Here is a 24551-nt window from a genome sequence, read left to right on the forward strand (position 1 = left end):
TATCTGATTGCGTTAAACAACGTTAAACTCACTTTGCCACTCGATTTACCTTTCATTTTATGCAGGCGCATACCCTCTATTGACCACCTCCGTGAAGTTGGCACCCCATAGACAGGTTTCTGGTCCACGTCACGTTTGATTCGGTACCAAAATTAGCCAATGAAACCAGGCTTAACCAGCGCTCCCCAAAACAACAGGTTTGGGGATTGGACGGACTGATTACATGATACAGTCACCTGTGCATTTAGTCTCAATGTTTGTAAACAAGAAACCCGTCTATATGATGAAAACATATATAAAAATGGTGTCATTCTTTAGTGCTGGATTTGTGCTGAATTGTGCCGTAAATGTTATAATTTGTGCTGCTATCATTTTTGAGATATTTCAAGTTATAGTTTTGCTGAGCCTTGCACCCCAATTTTTCGTCTCCAAATCGGGAAAAAGGGTCTTATTCTTGCTGGATGTGCTCTAATTTGTGCCGTTGAAATCATCAATTGTGTTTTTTATATATATTTATATATATAAATACTTTTATGGTTATGAATTAGCAGATTTATCAGCATTATGGTGTGGCCTACAGAGGGCGATGGAGAGCAGCAGTGCTTAATAGTAGAACATAGCAGCAGAACAGTGGTGTTAAGTAGAATAACTAAAAAGTGATACCAGCACAAATTCTAAAATTTACGGCACAATTCAGCACAAATTCCGCACTAAAGAATGACACAAATTTCATATATATGTTTTCATCATATCATATGGGGTGCCAACTTCACAGAGGTCTATTGACCAGCTTTGTAAAGTAAACTGGTAAAAACAACAAACAAACTACCAGTGTTGTTGACACTTCTTGTCAAGAGTGTAAAGTAAGGGAAATGAGGCACATGTTGAGCTTTGATACTCACTCACTTACTCACTATTACAATCCCCCCCGTCGTCTCTGTTTCGTGATAAGGCACTAACAGGCTTTCGAAGTAAACAGGTCCTGAGGAGCATTAGCAACAAACGGTGTCTTGGGGTTGATTATCTCGGTGACAAATGCTCTGTCACTTCCACTGCTGTGAGAGAGGCGCCCAGCGCGGACCTCCAGTAATGAAGGCAGAGCAGGTGCTGCTGCCTGCCTGCAAACAGGGGCGTCACACTGGGGGGGAAAGTGGGACTGAGTTACGGGCGCGTGGTGATTTTCCGATGTCCTTAAAGTCCGAAAGGCTGTTCAGCTAGGGCCCAAGGTGGAGGAGGGGCCTTATGTTATATACTTTATAGCTATTGAAAAATAGCAGATATACAAGCTCACAGTAGATCTGCTATTTTTTTAAAAGACGTGAAAATGTGTGCAAATCTTTGAATATATGTATTTTTAAGCGAAAAACTAAACTAAAATTTTGCTTCTGGGGGTCCCTGGAACTAAATATTTTGAGATGGGGGACCGCGTGGCCAAATACATATCATTTTGGAGGTCCTTCACAAGAAAGGTTTTGAGCACCACTGACATAGAAACATAGGTTAACAATAAAAATAAATAAAAAGCTTAGAAGGATTAGAAGACATTTTTAGAATTGTGTCAAAAATATTCAAAGACCTGCACAAATTTTCACGATTTTTCAAAAATAGCAGATCTACAAGCTCGCAGCGTGGCACTCGGTGCCGCGCTGTGAGCTTATGTGAGGCTTATCTGCTATTTTTCAATGGTTAAAGCACAAAATAATGCATAATAATACGTCCACATTCATGGGGGGCCCACAGTGAATCATTGTACCCAGGGCCCAGAATTTGGTGTGACACCCCTGCCTGCAAAGCCCACTGACATCAGGGTGGGGGGAAAGAACGGCACTGACAAGAATTTCTGATGAATTTCAATTACTGTTCTATTAGAGCTAATGGGGTAAATGAGCAAGCCAGAATACATTTGCTAGATGGCTTCAGACAAGAGCCTTGCCTCCGCAGATTGACGTGTTTTTTTTCCGTACGTGCGCGGTCACAGTGGACACACACTGACTGGTGGCACAAAATGTATTTTATAGTTTGCATGCCTGGCCCTGGACTAGTTTGTAATTTCCTACTAGCCTAGTGTGTGTGATTATAAAACTGACTGGGCTCTCGCCTCCCACAGACCCACACAATGTCACATGGCTGGCAAATAGATTACACATTATATTCTCCAGAAGGCCAATTGATAATGGAGAGGCTAATATATAATATTGACTGTTTCTTGTTGGACATGTTAAATAAAGTCAGTCTGATAGCTGATGATGTCCATTTTGTCCTGGTTTAGAAAATGTGATTTCCAAGAGTGGTTCTACTACGCCATCTCCTGGAGAGAGTTGTTAGTGCAAGTGACACACGCAGCTCTCGCTCCATCTTCAGACCATTAGCACCATCTGGTGGCCATATGCTGAACAGTAGCAGCACAAACGTGTCAAAATCATTTACCAGATTGGGTCTGCCTCTGCACAGCCAGATTAGAAAACCTTTATTCGTCCATTTGTCATAATTCATTTCATTGTGGGGTACATTTTGAATCACTTTTCAGTGCATGTTTTTAAAAACCTTATGCCCATACCAACACCATGCCAAAAAAACTAAGTGCACAAGTGTTATGATTATGATTAAATGCCAGTTTATAGGCATTTTAATCAGATGTGCTTAATCTTGTAATAAAAGCAATGACATATTATGTCATGACATGACATGAAGTATGCTACTGCTATATCATGGCTACAGGTGTTTCAAAGACCATACCAGTCAGACTGCTTCAGAATCAGAATGGACATCACAGGTTTTACAGGTGTCTCAGTAAATTGCAAGTGTTTTCAACAAATGTTGTACACATAATAGCGTGCAGTGTATATTTTAGTAGATCTCTCTGCCTATACATACATTATGCCACTCACTATCATTCTGTTGATGGTATACTGTAGCCAGTGGTTCTCAATCCTTTTTTGCTGAGTACCCCCTTATGATTTTATTCAGATTTCCGAAGCCAAGTAGTACATTGACATCAAAAGTCCAGTTCTCATGCCAATATGTCCAACATAAAACAGCATAATGGCAAATAAACATTGCTTTCTATTCGATAACTGTTGGTCAAGTTATTGATGTAATTTGGTTTAGAAATGTACAAATGAGCAGGTTCACACCAACTTTGTCAATGTTTTATCATTAACTATACAGTAAAATACATTCCCACTTTCTAGTTTTCCTCACGTACCCCCTGCAGTACCCCTGTGTACCCCTAGGGGTACACGTACACTGCTGTAGCCTACTTGCTCACTCGCCAATGTTATTATGTTGCAGTAAACCTTTAACCTGTTGAACATTATCAATTGTCTTTCTCAGACAGGGGCGTCACACCAAATTCTGGGCCCTGGGTACAAGGATTCACTGCGGGTCCCCCATGAATGTTAACTATTGAAAAATAGCAGATATACAAGCTCACAGCGCGGCACCGAGTGCCGCGCTGCGAGCTTGTAGATCTGCTATTTTTTGAAAGATCGTGAAAATGTGTGCCAAGAAACCTATGTTTCCATGTCAGTGATGCTCAAACTTTTTCATGTGAAGGACCCCCCATCTCAAAATATTTAGTTCCAGGGACCCCCCAGAAGCAAAATTTTTGTTACAAATGTTGTAACACAATTGCGCACATTTTCACGACTTTTCAAAATAGCAGATCTACAAGCACAGAGTGCCGCGCTGTGAGCTTGTATATCTGCTATTTTTCAATAGCTAAAGTTACTAGGGCCCCTCCACCTTGGGCCCTGGTAACTCAGTCCCACTTTCCTACCCCTTGTGACGCCCCTGCTCTCAGATACAAACCAACACCATAACCGATATAGAGCATCGCAGCGGAAGTGGATTCCTGGGGTCACTTAATATTCCCCATTCATTTTCACCATAGACTTTTACAAAAATATTTATAACAATTATGTTAAGCCTCGAACCAAGCCATCCAGGATGGAGGTGAATCATGATCATATAACCTTTTTTTCTATGAAAAGAACATTTTGAAATCGCTAAACAAAGGGTAGTTATTAAATGTAGTATATCAAATAATGTAATATTAAAATATGTTTCCACATAGGATCAAAGGTTATATGATCATGATTCACCTCCATCCTGGATGGCTTGGTTCGAGGCTTAACATAATTGTTATAAATATATTTGTAAAAGTCTATGGCGAAAATGAATGGGGAATATTAAGTGACCCCAGGAATCCACTTCCGCTGCGACGCTCTATAGAGGCATACAGAATACACATATCACTGGTGTGTTTTCTCAAAAACCCATCTGCAGAAAATCATTGGAGCTCATCATGTCTCTCACAGGCCTCATTCTTGCAGGAAAGAGCTTAACGGTCTGTTGCTGCTGGCATTCATACTGAATGTTTATTAATACTGCTCAAACTCTGTCTCAAAACAGTGTTGTGGCATTTTAAAACCCGAAACAAATCAATTCATGTTCACCTCAAGCTTATTGTGTCATGAATACCCTTTGTCCCAGAATCTGTGTAACCTACTGCCCTGACCCGACCATTTACGTGTGACTACAGTAGCTCCCTCTGTTAAAAAGTATGATATTTTGGATCCAAGATATCATATAAAAGTATCGGAAATTGGAAATAACTCAAGAAAGGTACAAATAGTTTACATCACTGCACCCGGCAGGCTACACACTATCGTATCTATTCAAGCTGAAATAACCAAGCAGCTCAGGCTACAGTCGAACAGCACCCTGCCGTCCTTCACCGTGCTGCACTTGTCGCGCAGCAGCGCCAGGATGCCCGCGCGGAGCTCGGGCGTGAGGGAACGGTGGAAGTGGTCCTGCTCCGTCATGAAGTCCAGCAGCAGCTCGCCCGGCTCGCTGCCCGGGACCAGGCACTCGGTGATGTCCAGCGTGTTGGGGATGACGCGCTCCACGTAGCGCAGGCCCAGGCTCTTCAGGTGGACCTTGATGTCTCCGGCCGAGAGGTAGTCGGAAATGGTGCCGGTGCACAGCTCCTTCCGGTACGTCTTCCACAGGACGTCCCAGCCGGTGTTGGCTGCAGGATGGAATGGACGGATGTTGAGATGAAGAAGCAAGAACATCAGACAGGACTTGTAGAGCAGTGCATGGTTCTCAACCGTTTCAGGCCGCGACCCCCAAAATAATCATATTTTAACTGGGGACGCCCCCCGACCCTGACGAGCTCTAAGAGTCGAGGCATTACATTTTGTATAACATGGTTCTATTGTGAAAATAGCAGATCTAGATCAGTAAAAAAATTACAGGAAAGAATACCAGAACCGCTGGGGGCGAGCGGTCTGCTGAAGAAATGGGGGTGAGTGTTCTGGTTACCTGATAAAGTAGGGCATTAATTTGCAAAAAAATAAAATAAAAAAAAGGTTATAATATGGAGAAAACAAGGTTTTCTTCGCGACAGCAAAGATATACTGTATAATATAGACCAGGGGTTCCCAAACCTTTTTGTCTCAGGGCACCCCATAGATATTTTTTTAATCCAAGGCACCCCTACATTATAATTTTCACTCCCAGCACCTTATATTTATAGCATATCGTCGTTATTGGGTGGAAACCTTGTATGTCCAAAACCATTCGTTTTGTATTTATCATTTATAAAATGTAAAAAAAAAGAAGAAAAGACGTACACATTTGAAACCTGGAGATACAAGGTTTCTGCCCGACAGTGACGATATTTTAGTGATTATGTTGCGAGGAAAACGTTGAGATAATAGCCATTTTGGTTAAAACTGACTGAAAATAACTTTGTTCTTCAAGTTTAAAATGATACTAAATATATTTTTAAGTGTCCAAATAAATTCCAAATATTATCAAATGATCTCGCGGCACCCCTGGACTGCCGTCACGGCACCCCAGGGTGCCCCGTCACCCACTTTGAAAACCCCTGATATACCCCTGTCCTACTGACCTCCTTCATGGACGATGAGCAGCTTCCCGTTCTCCTTCAGAAGGCTGTGGAAGAACTTGATGGTGGCGGCATAGTCGTCCACGTAATACAACATCTGTTCAACACATAGCCGGGGGCACATTTCACTCATTAAAGAGTAGGTCACACACACAGAAATAAATCTATCAATCTATCAATTACACACCCCACGAAGCCTTGAAATCGCATTCCTAAAAGCCAATAATTCGATGACCGGGTGGCTGGTCAGCAAAAACCTCCATGAATTCAAGGACTACTCCTTTAAAACCGGGAAAGCATCTGTGTCATTTTATATTTTAGCTTGTATATATATATATATACACACACACACACACACACACTAGTGGTGTCAAAAATAATCGATTCAGCAATGCTTCGCAATTCAGTTCATTTCAATTCAATGCAGCAACTTGACATAATCGATAATCAATAATCGAAGCCTAAATATAATTATATAAATTATTATATAAATAGTAAAGCCATCCTTCATCATACAAGACTATCGCACAAAATACTAGTGAAAATAGCCGATCTACAAGCACACAACGCCTCGCATCACTAGTTTTAAATCATTTTTAAAATGATAAATACAAAATGAACGGTTTTAGACATACAAGGTTTCCACACGACAACAACATTATAAATATAATTCGAAATAAAATATGATGTTCAGTATATCTGACTGCTTGTATTGACTGACATTTGCCATGTTGTGCAGTGATATAGAAAAGTGTGATGCATCACAATGTATTGTAGAATCAAATCAAATCAAATCGTTACCTTGTGAATCGTAATCAAATTGAATCGTGAGGGTAGTGCCAAAGCACACCTTTAACACACACACATAAGGTTTTCTTTTTTTCAGAAAACTCTTTAGAGCAGTGGTTTAGAACATCTACAAAGCAAGCTGTCGCTATACCTGAACCATGTGTATGAAATCAAATCGTTTCAGGGTTTCACCCTCGTCCATGACTTTCTTCTCGTATTCTGCACACGTCATGGTGTGCCACGCAAACGGCATCTCCTGCAGCTGGGGCATCGTCGCCAGCAATGCTGTGAAGAGGGAGGAAATGTGTAGGTGTAAACAGAATACGTGTAAAACAGCTCTAGATCATTTACCATCATTGATCATAATCTGTCTATAGTTATTGTGTGTGTGTGTGTGTGTGTGTGTGTGTGTGTGTGTGTGTGTGTGTGTGTGTGTGTGTGTGTGTGTGTGTGTGTGTGTGTGTGTGTGTTTGCGTGCGTGCGTGCGTGCGTGCGTGCGTGCGTGCGTATATATCTATTTTTTTCTTTTTTATTATTATTATTATTATTATTTTAGGGCTGTCACGATATGCCTAATCCACGATTCAATACAACTTTCGATTCTAAGGTCACGAATCGATTAGATTTTCAATACGAAATAGGATATACTATTACGACAACGACCCGTTGAGTGCCTTCATAACTTACAAGGAAGACAACATTTTTCCACACTTTTCACCTGTATGAAGCAGGGTTTTTTTTCTTCCGTGGGGTTATCATCATCGCTGACTGCAGCAGTGTAACGTAACACTCTCTCTCTCTCTCTCGAACGTCACTTTCGATTAATAAATGTATATATCGTCGTTGTCAGGTGAAAACCGTGTATGTCCAAAACCGTTCGTTTTGCATTCATCATTTTAAAAATGATTCAAATTAGTGAAAACAGCGATCTACAAGCACACAACGCCTCGCACCGCGAGGCGTTGTGTGCTTGTAGATGTGCTGTTTTCACTACTTTTGTGCGACGGCCTTGTATGATGAAGCAGGGCTTTACTTTGTGAAAGAACGTACAAATGTGAAACTTGGAGATACAAGGTTTCCACCCGACAACGACGATATGTATATTATACATTTAAACTGCTCTGTGAGTTCAGTGCTGGGTTCCACTACATTGGTAGTCTTGTGCAGTACCTTTTAGGTTTGTCACGATACTGGATTTCTAACTTCGATACGATATTTAGAAACAATTCGATACTCGATAGAGTCGAAACCATTTTCGATACCACGCAACCACTGCGATTTTAGTGCAAAAATGTTTATTTTTATTTAAAGAAAAATACAGAACTTCTTGAGGTAGATGGTAGTGCACTTTTTAAAGGCCTGCCTTTAAAATAACTAGGAATAAGCCAAAGTAGGAAGGATACACATAAAAGTAACGTTGGTGTAAACCAATGAGAGAGGTAAAAAATTAGTATCGATATTATCGATACTATGGAAAAGTCATATTGAAAATCGATACTACTGTATATTCAAAATCGATACTTTTCGATAAATGGATATTTTTGACAACACTCGTACCTTTATATTGCTCTGTGAGTTCAGTGCTGGGTTCCACTACATCGGAGGCGATGGGAACCGCAGGGAACGAGGAGCGCAGGACAGACAGCACCTGGGTGTCGATCTCCCCTACAATGATAAATGAATGAGAAGAAGCATTAAGGATCCGGGTCAGTGCGTGTTTCACAGACCAGCACAGTGGAGAACTGCTCCAACCATCTGTTCTGTCACTCATTTAAAATGTACAGCAATCCAATTCCATTCAACAGTGTTTTTGTTTTTTTCCTTTTTCAAAAGTGGAGGCTGCCAGGAGGCCCTGATAAGATGAATGAAGGAATATACTGTATATCGTTGTTGTCGGGCGGAAACCTTGTATGTCCAAAACCGTTTGTTTTGTATTTATCATTTTTAAAATGATTTAAACTAAAGTGAAAACTGTTTTCACTAGTTCTGTGCGACGGCCTTGTGTGATGAAGCAGTGCTTCACTTTTTGAATAAAAAAAAAAAAAAAAAAAAAAGTAAACTTGGAGATACAAGGTTTCTGCCCGACAGTGACGATATATATAAATATATAAACAAATGAATGAATATATAAATATAGATACACATATAAATATAGATAAACATATAAATATATATAAACAAATGAATGAATGAATGAATGACTATCGCCTCTGTCGGGACGAAACCTCTCGTGTCCAAGAACAAAAACGTTACTTAGTTTCAGGATTCAAAACGTGACGCTTCGGGATACTTTTCAAGCTCTGCTACTTTTTATAGTTTTGTGTAAAGCTGTATGATGATGTACAGTAGGACGTTCATTTACGAGAAAAAAAAAACACAAAAGGTTAGAATATGGAGATACAAGGTTTCTGCCCAACAGCAACGGAATATAAATACTGATAATAATGAATGAATAAATAAGTCTGTCTGTCTGTCTTTAGACTATTCATCATTAAGTGGTTAAACTGATTTTTATTGACTCCTCATTTTGCTGAGAACCCAGTGGAACCCTCTCAAGTAGGGCTGTCACGATTATGACATTTTACATGGCGATTATTTGTCCCTCAAATAATTGCGATTAACGATTTAATTGTGTTTTTGTCAATGACAATTACATTTCTGTTTGGCTTTTAGGCTTTGAAGTTGCACATGGTAGATAGGACACATAACCTAAATATACAAATAAATTACTGACATATTTGACAACTTTATACTTAAAAAAGAACATTGATAGTGGAAATAGCTGATCTACAAGCTCACAACGCGTCGCGATGCGACGCATTGTGAGCTTGTAGATCTGCTATTTCCACTATTTCTGACATTTTTCAACATTCACGATTATGACGATTATGACAAAATAATTGCGATAATGTCAAATAATCACGATTAGACGATTATGTAATAATTGTGACAGCCCTAGGTTAAACTGATTTTTATTGACTTCTCATTTTGCTGGGAACCCGGTGGAATCCTCTCAAGTCCCCCCTAGTCACTTTGAGAACCACTAGCCGGCGCAACTCAAGTACCCGACTCAAACATTCAAATACAGGTTTGCCTCGAAAAATTAGAATATTGTGTAAAAAAAAGCCATGGAAGCAGCAGATGCCATAGCATCCCAAATCATCACACTGGACTTCAAGCAACTCTTGCCGGACTTCAGAAGGTTGACATTCTCTAACTGTTTTGAGCGGTCTCGTGTAATATTGTTCACATCGACGCAAACATCGATATACTGGCCTGCTATTCACCTCAAGTACCCTTTCCTGAAATTCCCCGGCGGCCATCAATAAAGGTTTATCTGATTTCCAGTACAATAAATCTCAATAAAAAAATCAATAAATCAAGCTCTTGCCAGGTTTGAGGACATTCATTTCACAATAATTGTGAAACATAAGAGATAAGAAGAATGGACACACACTCGTAAAGCACACACTTTCACACGCGCTTGCGTGCGTGTTGAACTGTATATTTGTGCGCGGGTGTGAGAGTGGGTGTCACAAGGGGGGGGAGTGTCACTGAGTTACTAGGGCGCAAGGTGGAGGGCCCTAGTAACTTTAGCTATTGAAAAATAGCAGATATACAAGCTCACAGCGCGGCACCGAGTGCCGCGCTGCGAGCTTGTAGATCTGCTATTTTTGAAAAGTCGTGAAAATGTGTGCAAATATTTGAATATATGTATTTTCTAAGCGAACATTTGTAACTCAAATTTTGCTTCTGGGGGGGGTCCCTGGAACTAAATATTTTGAGATGGGGATCCGTGGCCAAATACATATCATCTTGGGGGTCCTTGACATGAAAAAGCTTGAGCACCACTGACATGGAAACATATAGGTTTCTTACACACATTTTCACAATCTTTCAAAAATAGCAGATCTACAAGCTCGCAACGCGGCACTCTGTGCCGCGCTGCGAGCTTGTAGATCTGCTATTTTTCAATGGGGGGCCCGCAGAGAATCCTTGTACCCTGGGCCCAGAATTTGGTGTGACGCCCCTGGTGGGTGCTGTTGCTGTATGAGAGAGATTGCAGTACACGCACGCTGCAATCTATTGAAAGCATGTCTACAATTGAGTACACGAGAAAACGAAATAAGAATTGCCAGTGAACACGACCGCTACAAACAGATAAACTGTTATAGGCGTACGTACCTGCACCACTCCCAACACCAAGAACATGCAGGTGGGATTTTCCTGCTCCAATCCTGTTTAGATTAATGAGAAATGTAATATTCATTAGGCGAATTCAGACGAGAAACACGGCGTGCAATTAGTTGGGGGGAAATGAGGTGGTGATTACCATATTTATTCCATTTGGAAGCAATAAGTGCTTGGTAATAAAGAGCGTTTATGAAATCATATTGAGTCCATTAACACGCCTTAGTTATTGAATAAGAACCGCGCCCACATGCACTTGAAGCGGAGGATCTGGATGAAACGGGACATCTGTTAATCTGATCACAAAGGCGTGATGAAAAGTGAGGTTGTGTGAGATGCATTTCAGTTATCCACATGAAAATCCCATGGCAGTGTTGTTTTTGACAGCATATTTTGATTTAGTTTTAGCCATAGTGTTTTGAATAAAATGTATTTTAGTTTTTAGTCATAATTTAGTCACCCGAACAGTTTTAGTTTTAGTCTAATTTTAGTCGACTAAACATCATAAGATGTATTTTTGGCAGGCCTTGATGGCATCGTATATGACTCTTGGTTGCTTGCTGAAAATAGCAGATCTACAAGCTCACAATGCGTCGCAGCGCGACCCAACACCTGAGAGCAACCAAACATAAAATGAGTGTCTTCTCCACTAGTCCCTCCCTAACGTTTTAGTCTAGTTTTTATTGTGTTGACGAAAATTGTCAATAATTATATTTAGTCTTAGTTTTAGTCATCATAGATTAGTTTTTATTTAGTTTTAATCAGTGAAAAAAACGTAGTCGACAAACATTTTTTGTCATAGTTTTAGTCGACAAAATCAACACTGTCCCATGGGTGGACATTTGGTGAAAATAGACGATTTTTGTGGACTTTTCTATTTATTCAGCTTGTACAGTGGAGATTGACAGGAAAGGGAGAGACAGGGAGTGACACGCAGCAAAAGTCATAGGACTCGAATAGGAATATGGGAATCGAACCTGTGACTTGCTGTAAGGCTGCACTAGAGCATACATGTGGTATGAACCTTAACCACTTGACCACCAGGCAGCAGATTGGCTGTCTTTGGTTACAGTTTACAGTTTACAGTTTAGGCATTTAGCAGACACTTTTAATCCAAAGCGACTTACAATAAGCAGGTAATACACAGGTAAAATATCATATCACCTGTGTGATATCACCTATAATAAGCAAGATAATATGTCAGTACATTAACAACAATATAACAAATGCATATTTGTTATATTGTCTCAGAAAGGAACATGGAGCACACAGCTGATGGGACTCAACAGAGAGAGATTCAGGTGAAACTTCGACACTTTAGAACTTGTATTTAATTAGAACCATTCAGTGAGTTAAAACATCAGCATGTGGACCATTCAGATCCGGCAATCTGAGCTATCAGTCGGGGCGGGTGGGGATCTTAGCCAAGGTAGGCAACCCACCTAGGAGAAGGTCACTCTGAGGTAAAAACCAGGACTGTGAGAATTTGCGACCCCACAGTCCTTAACTAGCATTGAAAAGCCAACCATGAAGAACAAAGTCATCCCAAATCCTATACTTCCAGCGGCGGGAGTCAGCAGGAGCATCGCGGCGGATGGTGGTGCTGGTCCCCCTTCCGGAGGACATCATGACGACAGGGCCTCAAACCCACGGGAACGAGGGAGGGTTCTGTCTGACCACAGCATCCCATCCAATGCACTCATGCGTTGTCGGAGACCATTTGTAATGGGGACCTTCAACGCATGCACAGTGAGAGAAGAAGCTAGACTGGTGGAATTGGCACATTGTGCTGAAGAACAGGGGGTAGAGATCCTGGGAGTCCAGGAACACAGAAGAGTCCACACTGACGACCAGATAGTTTACCACAAAGTGGAGAAACGCACGTTCATCACTGCATCTGCGTGGCGAAACGAGGCCCAGGCTGCAACAGGGGGTGTAGGACTAATGCTGGGTTCTCTGGCGCGCAGGGCCCTCCGACGGGTTCACAAGCACACCGAAAGGATCCTCATGGCTGAGTTCGCAGGTAACCCAGTAACAACAGTCATAGTGGTGTACTCGCCCACTAACATGGCACCACCTGAGAAGGTTGAGGAGTTCTATGAGGACCTCACAACAGCAGTCCGAGGTGTCCCAGCGCACAACTTCCTGGCAATCCTTGGCGACTTCAACGCCAGGATTGGACAGGAGGATGCACCATTCCCATAACATGAGTCTACCAACCGCAACGGCACATACCTCACAGCCCTTCTCATGGAACACCAGCTCCTGGCAGCGAACACCATGTTCCGGAAGAGAACAGGGAAGAGATGGACTTTCCGAGACCGAGCCTCACGGCCGGGGGAGCAACCTAGGCTATATCAGTTGGACTATATCCTAGTGAGGCAAAAGTGGAGGAATTCCATCCTGAACGCTGAGCCATACAGCACGTTCAGCTCTGTAGGCTCTGATCACCGTGTGGTCTCCATGAGGGTGCGACTGAGCCTCAGGGTCCCCAAGCCAAGCCCCAAGATTCGGCATGACTGGAAGGCATTCACGACCAATCCGGGCCTTCAAACCAGGTACACGGAGGAAGTCAGGAAGCGCTTTCGGCAGCTTGATAGGGGAGAGGAGCCCAGCCGTGAATATGGGAGATTCATCACAGCGAATGAGGAGGCGACCAGACTGTGCGTACCAGTGTTGAACAGAGTAAGAGCACCACCACGGTCCAGACATCCGAAGGTTGTAGCAGCACGAGGCAGGATGGAGGAAGCACGACTCAACTTTGAGCGTGAACCAACAGAGGAGGGTCGCGAGACACTGAACGAAGCCAAACAGTCTCTCTTCAGCACCTACGACACCATCAAAGGGGAGGAAGTGATGGAAAGTGTGCGAAGAGTGCAGGCAGCGCAAGGTGAAAGGCAATACGGGGAGGCCTGGAAGGTAATAAATGAGATGACAGGGCGGAAGAGGGCCAAGGAGGGCCAGGTTGAGGGACACAGCCCAGAGGAGAGAGTGGCAACATGGTTCGACCACTTCCAAAGGCTCCTGGGAACATCAGTGGAAGAGGGAGAGGAGGAAAATATACCAACAGTCCTCCAGGGCCTGAACATCAACGATGGACCCTTCACAATCAGCGAGCTCGCCATGGCAAAATCCACCCTGAGAGAGGGAAAAAGCACTGGGCCGGATGGCATACCTCCAGAGGTCTTGAAGAACTGCGACCTAGACAACCTCATCCTAGACTTTTGCAACAATGCTCTACAGCTCAACAAGCAACCTGAAATATGGTCTCTGTCTAACATCATCCCGGTGCCTAAAGCTGGGGACCTCTCTTCTTTCGTGTGTCATCATCAGATGTCCAGATCAGTAGTGTTCAGCCACGCCCTCGTCTCAGGTCCCACATCGAAAAGGCCGGCCTCTGATGGTGGTTTATACAGGGGACAGGTGGTGATTATGTGGTCAGCGGTCTGCTCCGGCTCCCCACACTCACACGCTGCTCCGTCCGCCAGGCCCCACTTCCGCATGGATGCTTTATAGCGTCCGACACCAGTTCTCAGGCGGTTCAACAGACTCCATTGCCGGCGTGGCAGTTCTTCTCCTCTGATACCTCCTCCTGGGTCCTGGATGTAGCCATGGATGCGTGTTGGCCCAGCCGACTCCCACTCCCGCTTCCAGGCTGCCGCCAACCATGCCTCTGTAGACTGGTCCTCAGGGGTGGACCCGAGCAGATCTTGAGCCGCCTTGCTGTACGGCTGGCGGGACTTGAGTCTATTTGGAGGCAGTGCTGTTGTGGTGGTATTGTGCAGGATATGCCAGTGGTGTTTCTTGGCTTTCCTTGCTAGGGCGAGGGTAGCAGCCTCTCGTCGGAGGCCGGCCGGGGCAATTCCTGCTAGTACTGGCAAGTAGAACACGGGGGTGGGCTTCAGACAGCCAGTTATGGTCCTAAGAGCGTTGTTTATGGCAACGTCAACCTTCCTGGCATGTGGGCTCCTGCACCAGGCAGGGGCACAGTATTCGGCTACGGAGAAGACCAGGGCTTGCGTCGAGATTCTGAGCACGTTGGCGGATGCTCCCCAACTGGTACCGGCGAGACGTCGGATTAGTGAGACCCTAGATGTTACTTTGGCCGTCACTTCTTCAAGGTGTTGTTTGAAGGTGAGTGCTCTGTCCAAACGTACGCCAAGGTACCGCGGTGCTTGCTGGGACTCCAGACGATTGTTGTTAACGAACACATCAAGTTCCCTTCTTGCTTCCTTGTTGTTCAGATGGTAAGCTGCTGAGACCGTCTTGCCAATGCTCAGCTGTAGGCGCCACTTGCACAGGTAGGCTGCCAGGATTTCCATATCCTGGTTCAGGCCAGTTTCCATCGCCTCCCATGTTGGTCGCCCCATCATGATGGCCAGGTCATCGGCGTAGCCGTATTTCCGGGATGTTGTATCTGGTAGATCATGGATGTAAATATTGAATAGCATCGGTGCAAGGACAGATCCCTGTGGGACTCCATTCCTCAGCCTCCGGAGCCTGCTGCATTGTCCATCACTGGTCTTTAAGGTGAAGCTGCGGTTTGTGAGCATCTCCATGATGAATTTCACCATATGCCGGTCGGGGATGGTTTTTAGGAGCTTTAGGTGGAGGCCACGGTGCCAGACAGTGTCATAGGCGGCTGTAAGATCTATCAACACTACTCCAGCCTTCTCCTTTTGCTGAAAGCTGTCCTCAATATCCTGAGTCAGCAGTGTCACCTGGTCGACTGTTGACCGTCCGCGACGGAAACCGGCCTGTTCCCGTGGGAGCTGTGGGTCCACTATAGGCTCGATGCGGCTATGGATAATTCTCTCCAAGACCTTGAATGGGACGCAGAGCAGTGATATGGGCCTGTAGGATTTAGGGTCCTCGGCAGGTTTGTTAGGCTTCGGAAGGGCTATGACATCGGCACGGCGCCAGATTTTCGGGAGCTTGGATCTTCGATAGCATGCGGAGTAGAATAAGCAGAGCCATGCGGACGTACTTGCGCTCTGGTGGACCACAAACTCAGGGTGGATGTAGTCATGGCCTGGTGCCTTCCCTTGTTTGAGCTTCTTGATAGCCGCCTGGAGCTCAGCTGTTGTAAAATCTCCAGACATGTTGGCATCCACACTGGCTGCTCTACACAGGGAGGATACCTTGTGCGATACTGAACGGGCAAAGTTTTTATCTGCACCTGGGAAGCGGCCGTTCTTGAGGAGTTGGGACGCGATGGCATTTGCTGTTATTGGGCACTTGGGGACCGATGGTGTTCTGCCTGTCAGCTGGTTGATGGTCCTCCACGCCTTGCGGCTAGAATGGGTGAAGTCGATTGACTCAACAACTTCAGTCCACCTTGACCTTCGGGTAGCGTCCAGCTTCTGCAGGAGAGCAGTTGCAGACTCATCCACTTCTTCCCTGGAGCTTGCCTGCTGGTGGTCATGCAGGAGGTGGCTACACTCTTCATCCCATCCCGGGATGTAGTTTGCATTAAAGCCACGTGGGATGGTTTTTCTTGCTGCCCCAAGGAGTACTTCGCAGTAGGCTGCATATCCGGCGTCCACATCAGCAGAATCTGGGTCTGGGAGGAAGACTGATTTTCTTTCTGTCTCCTCTGTGAATGACTGCCAGTTTGCCTTTCGAAAGTTCCATCTCCGAACGGGTTTCCCTGCGACTGGCTGCACCAGAGATGGGACCTTTATGATGGATGGCCGATGGTGTGAGCGGGGGAACCTTTCCAGAACTTGTCTCTCGGGCTTTTGGGCCGTGTGACAGACGGCAAAGGCCAGGTCCGGGTTGGTGTGGGTGTTCCAACGTGCGGAAAAGAAGCTTGGCGGTTCTTTTGGGTCAAACAGCAGCAACGCATTGGCGCTGGAGGCCCATTGGCTTAATGTCTCTCCGTTTGGTGTTGTATGGCTATAACCCCAATCTGTATGTTGACAGTTGAAGTCCCCTGCGTAGATGGCGGGTGCAGGTGCCAGCGGGAGCGATGCCATGGTCAGCGTTGATGGTGGGGGCTTGTAGACATTGATGACCGATGTGGACTGCACTTTAGTAGACAGCCATTCAATGGATGAGCCTGGTGGGGATTGGCCAGTGGCTGTCCAGCTAAGGTCGTTCCTTACAAAGGTTGCAAGTCCATGCTGTTTGCTGTGAGTGGACCCAGCAAGTTGGAATCCTGGCAGCTTGAGGATGTTATCAGTGTCACAGTGTGTCTCCTGAAGGAGGACGGCTGCTACTTTGTGGGAGTCAGCGAGGTGGCGAGTGACTTCCAGTTTGGCGATGGTGAGGCCTTCTACATTGATCTGGAGCACTGACAGAACCTGGTGCTCGACGGTCGGGATGGCCACCCGTCCTGACGTGGACGTACGATGTCCCTCCGGCCTCTTGCGTCCCGGTCTGCCAGCTGGGTGATGACTAGTTGGCGACATTGGTTTCACAAGCGGGTCTCTCACCCTGACCTTGCTACTCACAGAGAAGACCACGTGAAGGTTGTCGTCCATCTTCCCCTCTCAAAGCCAGACAACTACAGAGGCATCAGCCTGACATGTATCACTGCTAAGGTCTTCAACCGAATGATACTGAACAGGATACGGCATGCCATCGACCCTCACCTGAGAGAGAACCAAAATGGTTTTCGAGAGGAGAGAACAACCGTAGCACAGATCCTGGCATTAAGGAGATTAATAGAGGAGGTGAAAAAGGACAACCTAGCAGCTGTACTGTGCTTCATTGACTTCAAAAAGGCTTTTGATTCTATCCACAGAAGCAAGATGGTGAAGATCCTTGAGGCCTACAATGTCCCTCCCAACATTCTCCGGGCTATCGAGACCATGTACGCAAGAACAAGGGCCAAAGTGGTGACCCCAGATGGCAGCAGTGAGGTGTTTGACATCCGAGCTGGTGTAATGCAAGGAGACACCCTAGCCCCCTACCTCTTCATCATAGTTCTAGATTATGCGCTCAGGAAAGCCATAGGCGGACGAGAACAAGAGCTTGGCTTCACGCTAACACCAAGGAGGTCAAGGCGGCATCCCGCAGTAGTTCTGACAGACCTGGACTATGCGGACGACATCAGCCTGCTCTCCGACAGCATGGAACAAGCACAAGAACTCCTGAACAGGGTGGAGATAGAGTGTGCCAAAGTTGGTCTCAGGCTAAATGCTAAGAAAACTGAGGTTATCACCTATAACCTACCTGATCACTCACCTCTGACAACAACAGAAGGAGCTGTGTTGAAGGAAGTCAAGGACTTCAAGTACCTGGGCGCATGGGTCGACTCAACTGAGAAAGACCTTAAAGTAAGGAAGGCACTCGCTTGGAGGGCCCTGAACGGCATGAACAGTGTATGGAACTCTAGCCTCCCCCGCCAAATCAAACTTAGCTTCTTCTTCGCAACAGTGGAGTCTGTTCTCCTCTATGGCAGTGAATGCTGGACCCTGAAGCCAACCCTGCAGAAGTCTCTAAATGGGTGCTACACTAGAATGTTGCGTGCAGTACTCAACATCAACAGGAGTGCACATGTTACCAACAGGAGCCTGTATGAGGGTATACCAAGGGTAAGCGAGAAAATTGCCACCAGAAGAATGAGACTAGCAGGACACTGCCAAAGACACCAGGAGCTTCCAGCCAGCAAATTGGTACTGTGGGAGCCAACACATGGGCACCGGTCGCGAGGACGTCCCACAAAAACATACGTGGACGTACTCAAGGAAGACGTAGGGACACAGAACACCAATGAGCTGGCCAGATGTATGGAGAACCGAGATGACTGGAAACAACGATGGAGGGCTCGTCTGAGGACGACCTAGATAGATATTTGGAAGATCAATCTAGAAAAACAATAACATAGGTAGACCACGCACCTAATCAGTAAAAGAAAATCTAAAACCTAAAAATGCTATCTAGCTTCATGAATGGTCATTTTGATAATAACTGTTTGTACACTAGGTTTACAGTTTACAGTTTACAGTTTAGGCATTTAGCAGACGCTTTTAATCCAAAGCGACTTACAATAAGCAGATACAAAAACATCACAAGATAATATGTCAGTACATCACATAAGAGATTTTGTGTAGACGAGGGACCACCAAGTACAGTATGGCCCCCCCAATAGTGGTTCTCAAACTTTTTCCTGTCATGGACCCCCAAATTGACACTTATTAGCCCAAGGATCCCCATTTGAATAGGTATGCCAGGGACTAGCATATAAGAGAAGATTTTTACGACTCTAACAGTGATTCTCAACCATTTTAATTTCAAGCACCCCCAGTTTGACATGCATTACGCTACGGACCCCCATTTAATGGTATTTCTATATCTCTGGGACGCCAATTTATATTGTAAAAGCAATGTTAATTTGTACACTCTCTGAGTTACAGACCCATAAGGGTCCGTTTGGTTCCTAACCATCATTTAGCTGTGGACCCCAGACCCCACTTTGAGAACCAATGCCTTAGTTGGTTGGACGTCAGTTGGACATAAGCATATTACTGTACGATGTGCCGCATCTGAAGCAAAATATAAGTCTCACTAGTACGTTTTCGGGATTATGTGACAGAGAGAGAGAGAGAGAGAGAGAGAGAGAGAGAGAGAGAGAGAGAGAGAGAGAGAGAGAGACAGTGACACACACAGAGAGAGAGAGGGAGAGTATGTATACATACCGTATATAATGTACAGTGTACACTGTACACCCATGCATTTTGATTATATAACATACATATTACTATCTATTACTGTATATTTCTATTCTATTCTGTCTTTAAATACTATTGTGGTGCTCAAATATGTCAGATACACTAGTATTACCGGTATACTTATATATATTAAAGGAGCTATAGTAAACTTTTTCTTGAAATGGATGCTAAAATAAAAATAATGTTTCGAAAATATTTTATTAAAATAAATATGCTTCATATGTGTTTCTGTTCAAAAATGTCCACAAAAAGCGTAAAATAATGGTAAAAAAATAGTAAAATAATCATTTTGGCCATTGTCAGGCTGACACTTTGTTTACATCCTAGTCTATTCTTTTATATGGATTGATAGGATGCAAAGTGTCAGCCTGACTTTTTGTGGTCATTTTTGGACAGAATCACATATATGAAGCATATTTATTTTATAAAATATTTTCGAACATTATTTTTGCCAGACCCATGAAATGGGTAGGCCTACATAAGCAAATGTCGGTCTGTCCGGTTTTTCTCCATAGATGGTCATGATGATTACATGATGATGACATGAGGGAGGGATAGACCGACAGACAAAGCCTTCATGTCATCACAATGACATGAGGGAGGGACAGACCGACAGACAAAACAAAAGGCTTAGGTTGACCTGGTCTAGTTAATTTAGCATCTGTTTTTCAAGAAAAAGTTGACTATAGCTCTTTTAATACTTCATCATGCTCTGATGTCAGGGGAACCACTCTAACAGAATGGGTTTGCTGCTCTGACATCACACTCTGGCTTCACTGGTGATGTCACACTAACAGAATCCCTTTATGCCCATATATGGAGGTCTCTGATGTCATCAATATTAAGCCCATATCTAACAGGACTTTATATGGGAATGCCCAAATATGGAGGCCACATACCACACTAACAGAATCCATATATGGCCAAGACAGCCCATATCTGTGTGGCTGGTTCTACAGACAGGGATCTCCATGTATGGGCAAGAAAGGGTATGATGTCAGATTTGAAAGTCATAGGGTTAGGGTTAACGAATAACTGAGTAAGCATGTTTGGGCTCTCACAGCATATCTCCATATACAGTACATGGATCTCCATATATGGGTACCAGGGGTCTCCATATATGGGTAACTGGTCCGATATACATCACTGGCCAGATAAGGGCGAGGTTGCATTTCGCCCTGAGGCGTCTTACTAGTATATGAACTGTAGTGTCTTGTGCTTTTCCTATGCGAACTGTTAAACTATCCAATCAATCAATCAATCAATCAATCAATCATGCATGCATTACCTTTCAAACTCTCCAGGCAGGATGTAGTCCAGACACTGCAGGATGGCCTTGTGTTCCTGTGAGAGCTTGACGTACAACTGGAAGCCCTGGGCGTAGCGCCCCCCATAGGCCCCGCCAGGCTGCTTCTCCTCTGTGGCCATTGTTACAGACACCTGCAACCAGTGGAAAGTAACTAAGTACCTTTACCTAAGTACTGTCCTAAAGTGCTAGGGCATACATGGGCAACAGGCGGCCCAGGGGCCACATGCGGCCCCCACCTTCACTTAATGCGGCCCGCAGGTTGGAGTACTGATATAGGCTAGTATTGATTTCAGCTGTTACAATTCCATTTCCAACCATGCAAACATGACTCGCTTTATTTACTTCAGTCTATATTATTAGACATAGCAGCACTCGTTTTTTTAATGTCCAATATATTTGTATTTAAGTTCACAAAGTTAACAATAAGAACATATAAGTGCATGAAATTAAATAAAATTGTTACTTTTCAGGATTCCAATTCAAAAATATCTAAAATGTATTTCGGATTCCAATTCAAAAATGGCAAAAATAGCAGATCTACAAGCTCAAAACGCGTCGCACTCTACTATTTTTGCTATTTCATACTGTATATGCATTGTGGCCCTCTGGAGTGAATGTGAAAATATAGTGGCCTTCTGGATTTCATCCAGAGTGCGTGCACACACACACACGCACACACTGGGCCCCTACTCCCTGGGGAACAGGACACACGCACAACCTGGTACAGCTCTCTTCTCCCTATACGGTCATGTTCAAGTTAACGCACACACCACATGCACAAACGTAGAAGATGCAGGCATGTGCATAGACACTGGTTACCAGTAAGACTCCCTAATCGGGAGATAAGCGACCATCAGGTCGCTGCGTGATTTTAGGGCAAAATGTGTAGGAGCAGTGTCCAAAAATGTGGTTAAAAAAATCGGCCTGATGGTGGCGCTATATGGGACATCCATATTGATGAGATGAGTGTAGACATACTGTGTACCGATTTGCGTGATTTTAGGGCAAAATCTGTAGGAGCAGTGTCCAAAAATGTGTTTGAAAAAATCGGCCTGATGGTGGCGCTATATGGGACAGATCCATGTTGATGACATGAGTGTAGACATAGTGTGTACCGATTTGTGTGATTTTAGGGCAAAATCTGTAGGAGCAGTGTCCAAAAATGTGTTTTGCAAGAATCGGCCTCATGGTGGCGCTAGAAGAGGGCCATGTGAGAAATGAGGGGTGGGGTCTCCGCGTTGCCTTGGCGGATGAATAGGTACCGGCCCATTGTTACAGACACCTGCAACCAGTGGAAAGTAACTAAGTACCTTTACCTAAGTACTGTCCTAAAGTGCTAGGGCATACATGGGCAACAGGCGGCCCAGGGGCCACATGCGGCCCCCACCTTCACTTAATGCGGCCCGCAGGTTGGAGTACTGATATAGGCTAGTATTGATTTCAGCTGTTACAATTCCATTTCCAACCATGCAAACATGACTCGCTTTATTTACTTCAGTCTATATTATTAGACATAGCAGCACTCGTTTTTTTAATGTCCAATATATTTGTATTTAAGTTCACAAAGTTAACAATAAGAGCACACACACACACGCACACACTGGGCCCCTACTCCCTGGGGACCAGGACACACGCACAACCTGGTACAGCTCTCTTCTCCCTATACGGTCATGTTCAAGTTAAAGTTATACCATGTAACTTTTTTTATAAAACAAATCTTAAAATTGTCCTAACTGTTAAATCGCTAAAGTTTTAGAACCCCCACTCCGTTATTTTCAGCTTCTGAAGCCTTCTCTTTATATGTTTTCTACTTAGCCGTGACAGGGGCGGGATTTCCCGGCAAAATTACGTCATCACACTACCGGCCAATCACAGCGAGGGTTATACACTGCCGGCCAATCACAGTGCATCTTGAAGTGGGGTCGCTATGGCGGCCATATTTGTAGTCGCCCGTGTGGCAGGGTGAAGGAGTCCGTTTCTCCGGAATGCCTGAACGCACAGGAACCAGGGACCCCTCTTAAGATAGATCTCGGCGAGGTGGAGGCAGACGCGGGGGTGTGAAGGTACGAAAAACGGCCGAAAGACGCGGACGCGACCGCGGTTTGCTATAGGGCTACTGACCACTAGTTGAGCATCTTACACAGTATAGCTTTAACGCACACACCACATGCACAAACTTAGAAGATGCAGGCATGTGCATAGACACTGGTTATAAAAGCTAGCCCAAATCTCAGCACTTTGGTCTGTTTCAGTCAGCTCTCATGTAGACACTTGGGTCTGTTGTAGTGAGCTCTCTGTTGGAGCTGGGGTCTGTTGGAAGATACATCTGTCTAACCTGAACTCCCCGTCTCTTCAATAAAACCAACTATTGATGAACAAAGGACTGGACTTTTACATTTGTTTCCGTGGGCACAGAGAGGCCCCAAAACCCCCCACAATACACAACAGTGCACGCTGCTTTTGGGACAGAATGCGCTCACTGAGTTTTTAGTCAGCCGCTCACAAAAAGAGTTTTTCCGCTGCATGGGGACCATACTTTGGTGTGGGTGCAGCCTAACAGAATATTTCTGCATTGCAGTATTGATACTTTTACTTACTGTAAGTAAAACATGTGAGTACTTTTTCCACCACTGGCACACATGAACAAGGAATACAATACACAAACAATACAAAATACATCCATACAGACAGACAAGACAAGAGCTCTCCCAAAGCTAGCAGTTCAACCCCAGAGTGGCAAAAATCATATTAAAGGTGATACACCATGACATTTCACTTTTCCTATTTTTAAACCTTTTTTTGGGGTCCCACTAGCATTGTGTTCTCAAAACAGGCTGTCCAGATTTGCTGCCGTCGCTGACGTCATCGACGGCCGTTTTTGAAGATTTTTTTATTTATTTTTATTTCAAAAGATTTTTTTTATTTTTTTTCAAACGATTTTTTTTTTTCAAAAATGTTTTGGGGGAGGGGGTGGCGCAGTTCAGGCCAAAGGAGGTACTGCAGCTGAAAATGCTCAGAGCCATTCAAAAATGAGAGGCTCTCTATTCAGGAGTGGTAGCCTCAAACCTTTTGAAAAACGTTTTTGGGACATAAACAATATGACATAAATACTTTTTAAATGCATGGTGTATCACCTTTAACAAAAATATTAAACAACATGCAGCAGCTAGCATGCTCAAGCAGGGTACAAACATTAACATTACATGCACATACACTTTTGCAAAATAAATATCAATGCATACGTGTTTGAGGTTTGTAATTTTACCTGCAAATAAGAAGTATTAACAGTAATGACCTGGACTGTGTGGAGGAGGGAGAAGGCAGAGCAGACTGTGTGTGAGAAGAGTTGTGGCTGCACTGTTATTGTCCAGGGATGCCATGTCCGCTTATTATAAGGGACTTTGGGCTTGTTTTTCCTGTAAAGAAACTTGTAAATATTGGTAGTTGCGGGTTGTGTATTTTTGGGCTTGTTTCTAAAGTGCAGTTGCTTAAATTAATTATGTATTTGTCTGCTGACCCCGGACCCATCAGTAAATATTTTGTGCCAGGGACCCCATCATACAAGATTTGTGTTGTTAAAATGTTTCAAAGGTTTTCCAAATTTGTCACTCTCCCCCCCCTTTTGAAAATAGTATATCTACAAGCTCACAAAGCATTGGATCGCAAC

The 24551-nt window shown here is 44.2% G+C and overlaps 1 protein-coding gene across 1 annotated transcript; it reads right to left on the minus strand.

The window, feature by feature from the left end:
* Nucleotides 1-2089: 2089 nt before the first annotated feature.
* Nucleotides 2090-24229, minus strand: LOC308307773 (histamine N-methyltransferase-like). The gene is made up of 7 exons (XM_080753052.1): nt 24150-24229; nt 20864-21015; nt 10892-10944; nt 8264-8371; nt 6858-6991; nt 5921-6014; nt 2090-5032 (listed from the first exon to the last, which is right to left on the minus strand). Exons 2-7 carry the CDS (start codon nt 21001-21003, stop codon nt 4680-4682), a joined length of 882 nt encoding a protein of 293 aa, XP_080609178.1. The 5' UTR covers nt 21004-21015; nt 24150-24229; the 3' UTR covers nt 2090-4679.
* Nucleotides 24230-24551: the final 322 nt, after the last annotated feature.

Source organism: Nannobrachium achirus (assembly GCF_963921795.1).
Source record: "Nannobrachium achirus genome assembly, chromosome: 22".
Lineage (NCBI taxonomy): Eukaryota > Metazoa > Chordata > Actinopteri > Myctophiformes > Myctophidae > Nannobrachium > Nannobrachium achirus.

Bases quoted from the DNA above. Each gene is read 5' to 3' on its own strand.
- LOC308307773 (XM_080753052.1), bottom strand. From the start codon at position 21,003: ATGGCCACAGAGGAGAAGCAGCCTGGCGGGGCCTATGGGGGGCGCTAC. The intron at 8,372-10,891 runs GTACGTACGCCT...TTATCATTGTAG, and splicing joins TGGTGTTGGGAGTGGTGCAG to GGGAGATCGACACCCAGGTG. The intron at 5,033-5,920 runs GTCAGTAGGACA...TCCATCCTGCAG, and splicing joins GCTCATCGTCCATGAAGGAG to CCAACACCGGCTGGGACGTC.